The sequence below is a fragment of the Colossoma macropomum genome, unplaced genomic scaffold, assembly GCF_904425465.1.
Source record: "Colossoma macropomum unplaced genomic scaffold, Colossoma_macropomum, whole genome shotgun sequence".
In the NCBI taxonomy this organism is placed as follows: domain Eukaryota; kingdom Metazoa; phylum Chordata; class Actinopteri; order Characiformes; family Serrasalmidae; genus Colossoma; species Colossoma macropomum.
In genome coordinates this window covers 28,089,803-28,104,990 of record NW_023494801.1, presented here as the reverse complement: position 1 = coordinate 28,104,990, position 15,188 = coordinate 28,089,803, and the positions used below count along the sequence as shown (strand labels likewise).

Here is a 15,188-nt window from a genome sequence, read left to right as displayed (position 1 = left end):
TTATATTTCAATCCAAGATCAACGTAAAATTCAATGAGCTGCTCTGTCTCTGTTTTTTTTTGGGTTTTTTTTAACCATGGCCCCTTAAGGGCTCCGTAGATCTTAAGTTAAGACAAAAAGATAGGAAGTTTCTGTAATGCAGCCCCTGATGTCTAAAAGAGTTGGTTCTAAAAGCTGACTTACAGAAAATTATTACAGAAAATGGTTATGAATATGCTACTTGATGGCTGAGACATGGTTTGGCGATAGTGTTCAAATAAGATTTTTTAGCCAGAAACAAAAATTTGAAAAATATTTATAGCAGAGAGGTACATCCATGGTGTTGTAAGGCAAAATATTTCCCAAAGGACACAACAAAAATTTTGAAAAATCTGGTGAATTTCCCTTTAATCCAAGACAGAGGACTGTACTGAAAGAAAGACAATGGTCATCAAGCACCATCATGTGGCTGCAAGTGGAACTGCAGTTATTTGTGTTGTTTTTGCTGCCACCTGCTGGCAGTACAAATACAGCACATGATAAAGTTCATTTGTCTCTGAGGGAGAGACAGAGAGGTGTGGGGTAGGATGGTGGGGTGAGTGAGGAGGAGGGACAATGTGCTCAGTTTCTAAACTGTAACGACTGAACGCGATGCATTGTGGGATTACATCATCTGTAGAACGGTGAAGGCACGTGCTGGGACGACAACAACATCTGAAACTTTGATGAGCGAGAGAGGAGACAGAAAAAACGAGAGAGAGAGCATGAGAGAAAATAAAAGTCACGAGTAGTAGATAAAATAAAACGTGAGACAAAAATGGGCTGACAGTACGTTAGTGTGTTAACTGTAGTTCCTGGAGGAGAGCAGAATGCAGACAAATACTGGCTCTGCAGCGCTCTGTTGTATTAGAGAGGAGGGGCAGAGGAAGTGGGGAGGAAGGAGGGAGAGTGAAGGAGAGAGAGTGAATGTCTCACAAACACAAAGTCTCTTTGTGTATTTGTGTGTGCATATTGGTCTGTAGTAGGAGCGGGAATCTCTGCAGGTCCCACGATATGATATCATAATACTTGTAATGTTGTGTTATCGCAATTATTAAGTGCAAACCTGAGTCAAGTCTTGAGTCTTTAGTGGTAAATTTCAGTCTCATTAATTTGGCTTAGCAAACGACCTGAGATACTGTAGCACTACTTGAGCAGCACCTTAGCAACCACCTGGGATTCCACAGCAAATGCCTAGCAATTCCTTAGCAACCACCTGGGATTATGCAGCAATTACCTATCAACACCTTTAGCAAACACCTATGATACTATAACAATGGCTTTGCATCACCTTAGCAGAGACTTTATCAGAGTAATTTAAAGTTTGTTTACAAACGTTCCCCTTCTAGTTATTAGCTGGAGCTGTAAAGTGCAGCACAACTTTCATAGCAAAAAAGTGCTTCAGGCCGAAGGACAGAACTGAAGTGCTACATCCAGTAAATGCTTTGTGCTGTTGGACTGGAATGCCAGAGAAGTAACTGACATTGCATATTAATAAAAAAGAAGGGGAATGAAAAAAAAGACAGCATTTTTTTTTTATCATGGCAAGTTGCCAAGGTAATAACATAAATTAACTACAGTACCCATAATGCAGTGCTCTCAGCCTACAACACTGTGCAAAACTGAAAGTCAAAATCACAACCGTAGAGTTGGAGACAAAAGGTTTTATTCATTTACATCTGTTTTGTTTGCGTTTTGTTCAAATATTTTGTGAGTTTTGAGTCGAGTCATTTAAGCGTGAGTCCGAATCAATTCATAAGTCATGTGTGATCTGCTAAATACTAAATATTGTAATAAAGATTTTTGATATGCTACATGCTAACAATTGTGATATATTTAACAATTTGTTGGATGCTAAATGCTAAATATTGCTACATTTAAAGATTTGTGATTTTGGGTGTGTTCTATGGCATAGATGGACGTGTGTGTGTGTTATATGTGTATGTGCCGTAGGTGTTTTGTATCTTAGGTAGACATATGTGTGTAACGAGTGTGTGTGTGTGTGTGTGTGTGTGTGTGTGTGTGTGCGCTGCAGGTGTTTCGTGTGCGCTCTCTGGGCTGGATGGAGGTTTATGAGGCGGACATGGTGGCTGGCCGGAGCAGCGCTGTGGTCAGTGACTGCATCAGACTCCTTCAGCACCCAGACACACCCCCTCACGCACACACACTCCGCCGGAGAGAGCGAGCGAATGCGGGCGAGAGGGAGGAGGTAAGAAAGACTGAGGAAGAGGAGGAGGAATGCAGCATTACAGCCCTGTCGTTCTGATAGTTCAAACTGCCGTCCAACAGTCAATCAAAACAATTTAAATAAACAAAGAAGTATTTCGAGTTTAGATATTTACAAGGATTATTTAATAATCTATTTAAACCCAAAGGCATTAGTTGAGACAGTAATAAGTGAACATTTCGCTGCTGTCAGAACAAAACCTCATATCTCTATTTTTGAAGTTTTTCAGTTTCTGGCATAATTTGAAAATGCCTATTACCCTTTACATTATGCGTAAATTTTATGATGAATGGACCAAAAGAAGTGTCCCAAAATTACATGGAAAAACCTCTGGTTCCATTGACTTACATTAAAAGTAAAGTTTGTTTTTTCCTTCTCCTGTAAAGTTACCATTTTGGACGAGGTTTTGTTCCGACAACAGCGATATACAGAATACTTTCTACTGGAAGAAAAAATCCTAACCCCTATATTTACACTTCTGAGTTTTTTTCTTTTTTTTTGTATTTTTTTTAAATTTCCTTTTAAAGTGGAATTAAAATATTTAGATTTACAACTTTGTTATCTTGATATATAACAAGATGATTAACTCGTTGTCTCAAGATAACAAAGTTGTTGCCTTGAAATATCAAGTTAATTATCTCAAGATAACAATCCAGAAAATTATAGCAATAGCTCATTGCCTCTCCAGACTCCTGTAAACTTCCCAGTAGAAAGTGATTTTGTATATATTTATATATGTTGTATATATTTTGAGTGAGTTATAAGGAGCGATGTGTGTGTGTGTGTGTATGTGTGTGTAGATCATAACAAAATCCTTGTAAATATCTGAGGTTTGGCTGCTTCATTTTTATATATATATATAAACATATATGTATATATATATATATATATATATACATATATATATATATATATATATATAAATGAAGCATCCAAACCTCAGATTCAAGCTGTCCCATAGGTAATATATACGTATATATATATATATATATATATATATATATATATATATATATATATATATATATATATATATATAAAACCTATGGGACAGCTTGAATTAATTCAGTACAGTGGTTCATGTTGTAGTGGATCTATAAAGTAGTCAGAGGTCATTAATGGACTGGTGGTACAAATGTGTTGCTTCTAATAAAATGGACGTTGTGTTCATCTCCTTAATTGTTCAGTGTATGTTCTGTATTTTAGTATTACAGAGATGTTAAAGTCATTTTTCTCCTCAGGGGAAAGCGATGTTATTGGTTCTTCAGGACGTCACGTTGACCCTGATTGACCCTGTAGACCACACCCTACTACATTCTCAGCCAGTCAGCAGCATCCGAGTGTGGGGCGTAGGGCGGGACCACAGCAGGTTGGTGGAAATTTCCATACAGTTTCTAATCAAAAGATGTCTGTGGTAAAAACGTTTGTGGTAACATCGCCAACGGACCTCTGAGGTTGTGCGTCAGTTTGTATCCTAATTAAGGAGCTCTGGGCCTAAGACGGTTTTCTCTGCGGGAAAAATAACTGGCTTCTTTGAAAATGCAGATATTGCTACATACAGTTGTGTGAAAAAGTTTGGGCGCCCCGGACAAATTTTTTGTTGTTGTTCCAAGTGAAAATAAGTTAACACATCCTTCACAGAGAACATACTTTAGAGTGCACAGTTGAATTTACCATATTGGAAAAAATAAAACATAAAATGTTGCCTGTGCAAAAATAATGGCACATTTTATACTGCGTATTTTTGTTTTTCCAACATGTTAAACTCAGCGAATAAACAGAAATTGTGCATTAAAATTTTGCTATATTTAAGTTTTCTGTACAGGACGTGTTCACTTATTTTCACTAACAAAATCACTGAAATGTTGTTGGACCAGGTGTGTTCAAGCTTTTGCATACAACTGTAAATACTACAAGCTAACACTCCTGAACATGTAATTGACATAGAATGAAGGTAAGGCTACCGCTACTCTTCAGCGCTATTATATACACTCATAAAAATTATGGTTCTTCAAGGGTTCTTTAGTAAAGAATATGGTTCTATGTAGAACTATGAACACTGAAAGAACTCTTTGCATGATTGAAGGGACTTCGCATCATGAAAGGGTTCGTCAGAATGTGCTGTAGATGGTTCTACATAGAATCTTTTTGAAAAAGGTTCTATAGCAACCAAAAGGGTTCTTCTATTGTTACAATATTAAGCTTGTAACAATAAAAGAACGCTTTTGGGTGCTATAGAACCCTTTTCAAAAAGCCATCTACAACACATTCTCCATCAATCTGAAGAACCTTTTCATGATGAACCCTTTAATCATGCAAAGAGTTCTTTCAGTGTTCATGGCTCGATATAGAACCATTTTCTTTACTAAAGAACCCTTCAAGAACCATCTTTTTAAAGAGTTTAATAGTGGCAGGAACTCTCATTGAAGCGTACTACTGCCAAAACTAATGACCCACCAGTAACTGCAATACAGCACAGAAACTGTGTGTCACAGTAATTAAAGAACTGATTCTACAAAAGAAGGATAGTATGGTTTAGTAATAATGCAGCTATAACAAAAGCTTTTTGTAAATTTATATAAATGATTTCTTATTTGTATCTCAATGAAACAAGCAGAAATATTCAATGCCACATTTGTAAGTAGAAGTGGAGACATTTTATTATGATTTGAATTTGATGGTGTTATTGTTGTGCCTACAGTCTTGTTTTTCAGCATGAAAAAACACTTTATATTCATATTTTTTCCATTTCTTTGCAAAAAAAAAAGTTTATCAAGACCTTTATCAAGGATGTAAATCGAATGTAAGTATAATTCATGTTAATAACTTTGTAGTAACTATGTAGTTAAGTTGTATTTACATATACATTTACAATTACATTTAAATAGAGTAGCACGGAGCTGCCCAAACTGTGACCTGCCGGCCAAAGTTGCCCTGTGAGGACATTTAATTTGGCCCACCAGAATGTTAAACTTACCCAACCCTATCACCCAATGAGAGAACATGTCTATATACTATATATAACTTATTAAATGCTTATTGTTTTGTGTTTTAATAACAAATTACAGTATAATGTAGTACATTTTTTAACACAATTTGAAATTAACTTCTTGTTCCTTGGCCCTCCATCACAAACATTTCACTTTGGCCCCTAAAACAAAAAGTTTGTGCACCCCTGGTTTAGCAGAGTGGCAAGAGTAACTCTAGACTTGTAGGGGTTAAATATTTTTTCTCACATATATTCAGCCATGCTAAGCCTAGAGATCCCCTCCCTACCCCCCTCCCCCCTTCGTCTGCACTAAAAATTTAATCCCTGGTGAGGTTAAGAAGGATTGACCTGGTTGGTGTATGATAAGGAAAGATCAGGTGTCCACTGACTGTAAGGGTTTGTTAAGATAAGTGCCGGCCCTCAGGGAGATTATATAAAGCAGGATTTCTCATTAAGCTGTAGAACCAAAAGTGAAGACTGTCCAATAGAAATGTGTTCTCCTATTCGACAGACTCAACTTCTGACTTAAAGTGGAATTCCACAAAATTTTCAAAATTTCTGCAGTATTCAATGGCTAAGTTGTCATGCAAAGGGGTTTAGTGTGAAAAGCTCTGTTCTAGAGAAACTAGAGTCAGAATTGTTCACAGTGCTGGTGACAGAAAACACACATGTGAAGTATTTGATGCCTCTAAAAACTCCCTCACAGAAAGGTATAACATGAAATATTTATGATTATAAAACTGATAGTTCCGGTCTGAAAATCTGATTGGGTGAGCCATGTTTGAAGCCGTTGTAAAATCCATAATATACTCACACTTATGACCGCCTCACAACAACTGAACTCTGTATTACTGCGCCACTGGCTATTAATGGAATGATCTCTGACTCTCATGCTGCTCGCATGGTCCTCTGAGTATATTGATGAAGTAAGAACCCGTTTTTTGTTTAAACTGAGAGACTTGCGACTTATGTTCTTAACTAGAACTGGGCTGGCCAGCTAGCTAACAGGCTAATAGATAACGTACAGGCTAAACAACTCCATCATTAATGTTACCGACTTGAATGAAAGCATTTACAATATGATTAACTGTAAAAAGGTGGTATAAGAGAATTTCACTTGAATGGATTATGCACTTCAGATGTTCGTGTTTCAGTCAAAAGTAGCATGAAACCCAGGCTGAGTCCCAAACGACTCCATACTCCCTAAATAGTCAAATCGTGCATCATTTATCAAGTACGGATGTGGTTGAGTCCCAAATGGATATTTCATATCATAGCTGTATTTTGCACAGTTGGGCTGCAGCATCCAGTATTTAAATTCCTATGTAGTGCACTATGTGGGGAGCAGGGAGACATTTGAGATTCAGCCCCAGCATGAGAAGAGGGGCGCCGCTGGATTGGTGCTAAGACTCGTGGTAAATTGGTGACCAAAAAGTACTTATAAAGTGAAGGTTTCTGCATTAAACAGTGCTGTGTTACCATATTATTGTTCATTATTGTATGACAAAAAGTTAAAAAAAAAATCATGAAATCATCAAATATACAGCGAGTGATTGAACATTCTCCTCATGCAGTGGTACGTGGTTGCTTGGCAACGATACCATACTCTAAAGGAACTAATTTCTTGGCGGAATACTTGTTTATGTCGATTATTATTATTAATAACTCAAATTATTTTCTGAAAAATTGTGTATTGTATCATATTTTATGTTGGCTGCCATTTATGAAAGCAATAAGCGACTTGAGACTGTGCTTTACTATGATTTTAACACAAGGAAGGGAGTTATAGCTCAAGTGCACAAGAAGCAAACATGTCTTGGCTTATCTTCTACATTTGGGTTAAGGGAGGAAATTGTGTACATTTGACTATAACTTTAAGGCTGTTATTGCACCAACTATGTACACAAAACAGCTGTTCTATGACCATGCAAACATCCGATTGGCTGGAGTGCTGAGATATGCATCTGCCCATTTTTAATGATTTCTTAATGACACTGCAGCTGCTTGTGTTTGTGGGCGTGGCACAGTGGAACCTCATCGCAGAGAGCATTCTTAAATGGTGGATCGAGCATCACACTGAACACTCTTTCTCTACCAGTTAACACTACGATGCTTTTGGGAAACTGGGCCCTCACTGACTCCTGTCTGTTCTGAGGGGTGCTGTTCTCTGGTCTGCCACTAGGGGGCGACAGTGGGCTGTTATTTGTTTTCTGAGGCCGAGCTCGTCCTCGTGTTTGACTTTATTACTTTCACTCATTCCACCTTTCCCTCCATCCTTCCATCTTTCTCCTCCTCCCCTGGGGGTGATGAAAGTTTTAGTGCCCTGTCTCTATGGTAATGGAAAAGACATGTCGGAGAGAAGCAAGGATACAGGCTAGTGTGAGCGAGAGTGTCTATGAGAGTGAGAGAGAGAGAGAGAGAGAGAGAGAGAGAGAGAGAGAGAGAAATGGGGAAGAGACGCGAGTAAAAGAGTGAGAAAGGGAAAGAGGAGAGACAGACAGGGTAAGAGAAGAGAGAAGGAGAGAGATTTATAGGGAGAGAAAGGTGAGAGAGAGAAAGACAAGAGAGGGAAATAGGAGAGGGAATAAGAGACCAGGAAAGAAGAGAGAAAAATAGAGAGAGATGGAAGGAGTAGAGAGACAAAGATAGGGAAAGAGGAGAGAGACAAATAGAGAGAGAAAGATGATAGAGCAGAGAGACAGAGGAGGGAAAGATGAAAAAGAAAGAAAGAAAGAGGAGAGAGAGGAAAAGAGCAAAGTGGGAGGGGGAGAGAGAAAGGTAAAAATAGGAAAGAGAGAGAGGGAAATAGGAGAGGGGAAAAAAGAGGGATTGAACAAAGAAAGTAAGAGGAGAGAGAGAGAGAAAGAGGTAGAAAGAGGGGAAGAGGAGAGAGAAAAAAAAAATAGAGAAAGAAAAAAGAGAATGAAGAGAAAGACAGGAAAATATGAGAGAGGGAAAGAGGGAGGAGAGGAGAGAGATGGAGAAGAGAAAGAGAGAATGAAAGAGGAGAGATCAAGAAAGGAGAAAGAAGAGAGAGAGAGAGAGAGAGGCAAGAATATGTCAGTATTGCTCTTTATTGCTCCTTATATATTCTCTCTCTCTCTCTCTCTCTCTCTCTCTCTCTCTCTCTCTCTCTCATTCCTGTGTTTAATTCATTCTGCGTGTGACTCTTATTTTTCTCTCTCCTCTTCCATGCTTGGCTGTATCTTTTGGCGTTTGACAGACTGAAAGCTCTTCTTTTCAGATGAATTAGAGGCAGATTTCTCACAGGAGCAAAACTCAGACTTCATAAAATATCCCTCAAACCCAGCGCAGTGAACCAGCGCCCTCACAGAAGAACGTCTGACTGCCATTAGGCAGTAAAAACAAGACAGAGAATCATATTTCAGTATATGAATCAAATTTTTAAAAAAAATACATTTCCACTTAATTAATGTTAAAGCAGCCCAAATGTGCTATACAGTAGAGAAGAGTAGCCAGATTATGATTGTTTTTGTTCAGTTATAACATATTGGGCTCTTTCGAATAAGTAAACACCTTGTTTTTTATAGTATAGAGTAACAGCAGAGGGACCTTTCGGAATGATTTGACAACCCAACAGGCAATATTATGGCAGAAAGCAGGACTCAACAGTGGTCAGGGCTTCCAGATGAGCTGTTGCCTTTGACGTTTTTCAGTTTCTGTTACAGCTACCAGTTTTGAGTTTGAAATCTGTTGTGAGATTTTCACAAAAGTTGAGCAGTATGAAATGTGTGGTGTTTTCCCCCATTTTCATTATTCTCAGATTTTTTCTCAAATTTTTTTCTCATTTGTAAGTACAACCCTATTTCCAAGAAAGTAGGGACACTGTGTAAAATGTAAATAAATACAGAATGCAATAATTTGCAAATCTCATAGACCCATATTTTTTCACAATAGAACATAGAACACATATCAGATGTTGAAAGTGAGACATTTTACCATTTCATGAAAAACATTAACTCATTTAGAACTTGATGGCAGCAGTGCATCTCAAAAAAGTTCGGATGGGTCAACAAAAGGCTGTAAGTGCTCCTAATAAAAAAGAGCTGGAGCAATTTACAGCTAACTCACATGACTGGGTATAAAAAGAGCATTTTAGAGAGGCCCTCAGAAGCAAAGATGGGCAGAGGTTCACCAACCTGTGAAAAACTTTTGGAAAAAAATTGTGGAACTATTTCAGAAAAATGTTCTTCAACATAAAATTGCAAAGACTTTGGATATCCCACCATCTACAGTACATAATATCATCAAAAGATTCCGAGAATCTAAAGAAACCCCTATACGCAAGGGACAAGGCCGACAGTCATTATTGGATGCTCGGGATCTTCAGGCCATCAGGTGGCACTGTATTGAAAACAGGCATAATTCTTTACTGGAAATCACTGCATGGGCTCAGGAACACTTCCAGAAATCATTGTCTGTGAACACAGTTCGCCATGCGCTCCACAAATGCAAGTTAAAGCTGCATCATGGAAAGAAGAAGCCACATGTCAACATGATCCAGAAACGCTGCCGTCTTCTTTGGGCCAAAGCTCATTTAAAATGGACTGAGGTAAAATGGAAAACTGTTCTGTGGTCAGATTAATCAAAATTAGAAATTCTTTTTGGAAACCATGGACACTGTGTCCTGCAGACTAAAGAGTAGAGGGCCCATCCAGCTTGTTTTCAGCACACAGTTCAAAAGCTTGCGTCTCTGATCGTATGGGGTTGCATTAGGGCCTATGGCGTGGGCAGCTTACACATCTGGAAAGGCACTATCAATTCTGAACTGTATATAGAGGTTTTAGAACAACATATGCTCCCATCCAGACAGCGTCTCTTTCAGGGAAGGCCTTGCATATTTCAGCAAGACAATGCTAAACCACATACAACAACAGGATGGCTTCACAGAAGAAGAGTCCTTGTGCTGAACTGGCCTGTCTGCAGTCCAGACCTTTCACCAATTGCATCATGAAATGGAAAATCTGGCAAAGAAGACCCAGGGCTGTTGAGCAGCTAAATCCTACATCAGATAAGATTGGGACAACAATCCTCTCCCAAAACTCCAGCAATTGGTCTCCCCACTACCCAGATGTTTACAGACTGTTGTTAAAAGAAGAGGGGTAGACACGGCTCTGTCCCAACTTTTTTGAGATACGTTGCTGCCAAGTTTTAAATGAGTTAATATTTTTCGTGAAATGGTAAAATGTCTCACTTTCAACGTCTGATATGTGTTTTATGTTCTATTGTGAATAAAATATGGGTCTATGAGATTTGCAAATTATTGCATTCTGTTTTTATTTACATTTATTTACATTTTACACAGCATCCCAACTTTTTTGGAATTGGGGTTGTAAGTGTTTATAAAAACTACAACAAAGCAAACAATTATTTTTACTGAAACAAGTAGTTGACTTCTCGACTTTTATGTTCGGCTATGATGCTTTTAGCTTGATGTTGACTAGTTGCTGATCACGTAATTATGACACTAACAACATAGATGCCTTAAAGAAGACAACAGGTGAGGAGCCTGCATGATTTTGGTGTCCGTATCTCCAGTTTCCTGAAGGCTAGCAATGCGATCAAGGAAAAGACCTGACCTACAATCCTGCTAAGTTTGAAGTTAGTTACTCTTATCATCGCCGAGCTAAGGTGTAAATATCTCTGGCTCTCTGGATTTTCAGCTGTCCAGATCTTGATGAGCATCTCAGCAAGGCTGCCTATGGTGCACCAACGTTGAATACAAATTTGTAAGACTCCAGGGTCCATATCTCTGGTTCCCTGAAGGCTAACGGTGTTATCCAGGGCTCATTGGAAAGGTCACGTCAGACTCTACTGACCTGTGGAGCTTGGCTTTGTTCATGGAATTTTAAAATTGGATATATAAAGTCTCTTGTTGCATGGCATTCCCTTCTCCTGTGGTTTTGTTATTGATATCAACAGCGATTAGTTGACGTTGACTCGACTCTCGTCACATAGCTGTCAACTTTAAGTCATGCCACTCCTAACTGAAACAGCTGAAGTAGCATAAAACAAAAGTTCAGGACATAAGTGAGGTTTATAAATGAATGAATTTATTTATAATGTGCACGCTCATGGTTAGTAAGATAAAGATTTATGACCATAACTGGTTATCTGGACACAGGTCTGGACCTTGGTAGTTTCAGAAGGGTTTTTGTCACATATCCCCATTCATGAAATTTCATGTGGAAAAGGGGCCGATCTGATAATATGGCAGTTTACTCAGGGGTGGAGCCATAGGTATCACAGGCCTACCCAGCCAAACAAGGATGGAACATTTATTAAGATAATGAAATTTAACTGGTTGTTGACTAGTTCTCATCTGACCATAGAACAGCTGTGGCTTGGCTATAGACTGAACTGCCCGCTGTGTTTATTTCTTAGTGAGACACTATACTACCCAGAGTGACTCTGCCTTCTTGAGAAATTCAGGTATGCAGCACACACACTTTAGGCTAACAAACAACATTGTCACAACATAAATATGAGAGTGTATAAGATTATTCAACAGATTATGCTTGTAAATTGCAAACCTTGTAAGTCCTTTTTTGTTTGGACCACTCGTAACATTGCTAGCTAAGCCAGTATGCTTTAGCCTGGTTCCAGTAGCTGCTCAGTTTAGACTACAAGTTCCATAGTTGGCTATATTAGTGATTAGATGAGTAATTACATTTGTATTATGTTACCAGCTCATAACACACTACAAGGATCGTGAGAAATTTCACTATTAACTAGCATATTGCAGGCAGAGTATCATGTAACATAAGAACTCAACATACATTTGGCTGTATTTTGTCTCATTAACTGTAGCAGCTGAGTAGCTGCCTTTTCTGTTAGCTCTGGTTTGGTAGAGGCAGACTTTCTAACGCATATGTAAATTTAAAATTAAATTTAAAAATTAGTTAAATGATTAATTAATGAATTAAAACAGGGTAACTGGAGTCAGTTCAGTTTATGCAACAATCCTTGCAGTTTATGGAAGAATGTGAAAGTGTTATCTGAATAGTATAATCACATAAATTACGCCAAATGTTTAACATTAGGGATGCATCGATATGGGAATTGAGTGCCGATGCCAATATCCGATATATCCGACAGCTGCGGTGTGGCGTCACTCAAGCGGCTGGTCCAATAATGCAGAATTAGTGAAAATGCGGTCGAGATTACGGCGCATTGTTCCAGCATTCAGAGTGCCTGCTGATAATAAATTGTTTATTGCAGCAACAAAAAGCCTCTGGCAAGAGTGTTCTGTTATGATTTGGGTACACAGACTGTACTGGTGTAGATATTCCCTCAAAAATATTTATTATTCAAACACACAAACACACACACACGCACACACAAACGTGCAGTATGCTGCAGTCTGTGGGGACCAGCCTGCATTTCTGATGCACTGCTGCCACTGAAGCACTCTCACAGACAGGCTACCAAACATAAAACAGATCTATGACATCTATGTAAAGAGGAGAAGTAAAAGAATTGACAAGTAAACAAATACTAGCAAAACAAAAACAAAAACTCAGATTCTCTCCTGTTCAGTTTAACCCACTACATGCTTAAAGCGGGATAAGAGAATCAGTTATGGCAGAATGAGAGCCTGCATGCATCTGGGTGTCAACAGCGCATTGAACCTGGACTGTCTGAGATGTCCAGCAGATGGCAGTATAGATTTGACTGTGTGAGTGACAGAGGTGTGCGTGACAGCATTGTCTTTCGGATGGGGAATTCCACTGATTTCTCAAAATGTCATAAAGTGTTAAGGTGTATACAAAGTCACTCAGAGTGGTTTGATTGGATATGTGCCATTCTATAGCCACAATCTTTTGGTCTGTTCCCAATGGTGATGGTAGGAACCAGACATCTGAAGCGTTTCCTCCCTCTAAAATCTCCCTCACAGAAAGTTATTACAGTAAATGGTTACAAATGCATTGTCTGATGCCTGAGACATTCTAAGTAAGTTTCTCTGCGTCGAACCATTTCACATCTACCCACTCCGAATGACATTCGCCTGTTTTGCTGCTTCTCTTGTGACTGCTAAGGCAGAGTTTCCTAAGCTCAGTATTGGAGTTTAGTGTTTTCTCTGCCAAATGTAACTGAGCTGACTCAGTAGGGGCTCGATCATTTGCTGTTATTGAATCAGGTGCCTTACAGAAATGCTAAACTGTGCAGTGCTGATTCCCTCCAGGCCCAGATCTGAGTAACCTAGGGATAAAATGACGGTTCGGCCAAAACTGCTAACGTATCTAACACTGAATAGAAGCCATCGAAGCATTCAGCATCACCACGGCCGTTCTAACTGCTTGCTCTCACCAGTCCAAGCTTTTATGGGTATCCACATTACCAGTTTTGGGCTATAATGTAATCCAAACTTTTACTATTAGCGATGTTAACCAGTTTTGGCTTTGAATGCAATCCAAGCTTTTACTGTTAGCAGTGTTAACCAGTTTTGGCTTTGAATGCAATCCAAGCTTTTACTGTTAGCAGTGTTAACCAGTTCTACCCTAGCATGCAATTTAAGCTTTTACTGTTAGCAACATTAACCCCTTATGCCCTAGCATACAGTTTATGCTTTTACTATTAGCAGTGTTAACCAGTCTTGACATTGAATGCAATCCAATCTTTTACTGTTAGCAATGTTAACTAGTTTTAGCTTTGAATGCAATCCAAGCTTTCACTGTTAGCACTGTTAACCAGTTCTGCCCTAACAAGCAATCTAAGCTTTTACTGTTAGCCACGTTAACCAGCTTTGGCCTTTCATACATTTGAAGCTTATGCTTTTAGCCTCATTAACCAGTTTTGGTGACCTAACATGCACTTCAAGCTTAAACTTGCTGCCAGTTTAGGCTTGGAATGCAATGCAAGATTTTACTGTTAGCAGCATTAACCAATTTTGGCCTTTCATGCGATTGAAGCTTATGCTCTCAGCCACGTTAACAAGTTTTGGCAGCTTAGCATGCAATCCTAGCAACACTAAGTTTTGGCCTAAAATCAACCCGTGTTTGATCTTTTTATTCTCTTTTCAGCTGGTAATAAATCAAAAAGCTAAATGTGAGATAATTATGCCTTCATACTAATGTGCTACATATTAAAGCTACTGACCTGTGCTAACTTTACAGAAGAAGGCAAAAACAAAAAAAATGATGTGAAAAAAATGGAGATAGCTGGTGTTTTTTTCGGACAGCGATGATATGTTTCACTTATGAAGTTGGCTACATTATCCAGCGATGCTAAAAGTGATGCTACCTGTAGGGCATCGCATGATGTGTTAGACACCACCACATTCACTCTTCGGCTAAACAAACTGCTACAAAAACAAACTTGGTTGGCTTCAGAATCACTGAAAGTGTTTGGGATTACTTGGATTGTGAGAAGTAGAAAATGTAACCAACTTCTTAGACTGAACTTTGAAGGTATGGAAAAATATCCCTTCAGATTTCATTGAAATACTGAAAGCAATTCTCCTGAAAAAAGATGAAAGCTGATATAAAGGCAAAAGGTGGACGCACAAACTGCTGAATGTGACGTTATATCTGCTTTTTTCTTGACTCTAACAAATAAATAACGCACCCTTTATGGCCATTTAGGTGGGGAAATTAAATAAATGAAGGGCAGCTTCTGACTTTTGAACAGTACTGTACGCTATTAGCCCACAGTGACCAGCCCAAAACTATAGCCGCCCACCAGGGATTCCCCAAACCTCCTACTCCAGCACTGGACCTCGAACACATCAGGCAGAAAGTTAGAGCTGCGGTAGTCCTATAAATGCACACGTGTGTATGTGTCCCTTGTTAGAGCATTAAAACATCTCTGTCCTCATCACTTATTTGCACATGAAAGAAAAAAGACCTGGAAGTTTCATGAGAGAGAGAGAGAGAGAGAGAGAGAGAGAGACTGTCTGTGACTGTCCCTCTGCTCTTCAAGAGAACATCATAG

At 38.8% G+C, this 15,188-nt stretch overlaps 1 protein-coding gene across 1 annotated transcript in view; it reads left to right on the top strand.

Annotated features, from left to right (window-relative positions):
* The window catches only part of LOC118821039 (amyloid-beta A4 precursor protein-binding family B member 2), an 89,510-nt gene that overhangs the window by 19,680 nt on the left and 54,642 nt on the right, over window positions 1-15,188 (top strand). Inside the window, exons 7-8 of the mRNA XM_036589448.1 lie at window positions 2,054-2,227; window positions 3,487-3,614. Of these exons, the coding sequence (XP_036445341.1) occupies window positions 2,054-2,227; window positions 3,487-3,614 (302 nt within the window). The remainder of the gene's footprint in view (window positions 1-2,053; window positions 2,228-3,486; window positions 3,615-15,188) is intronic.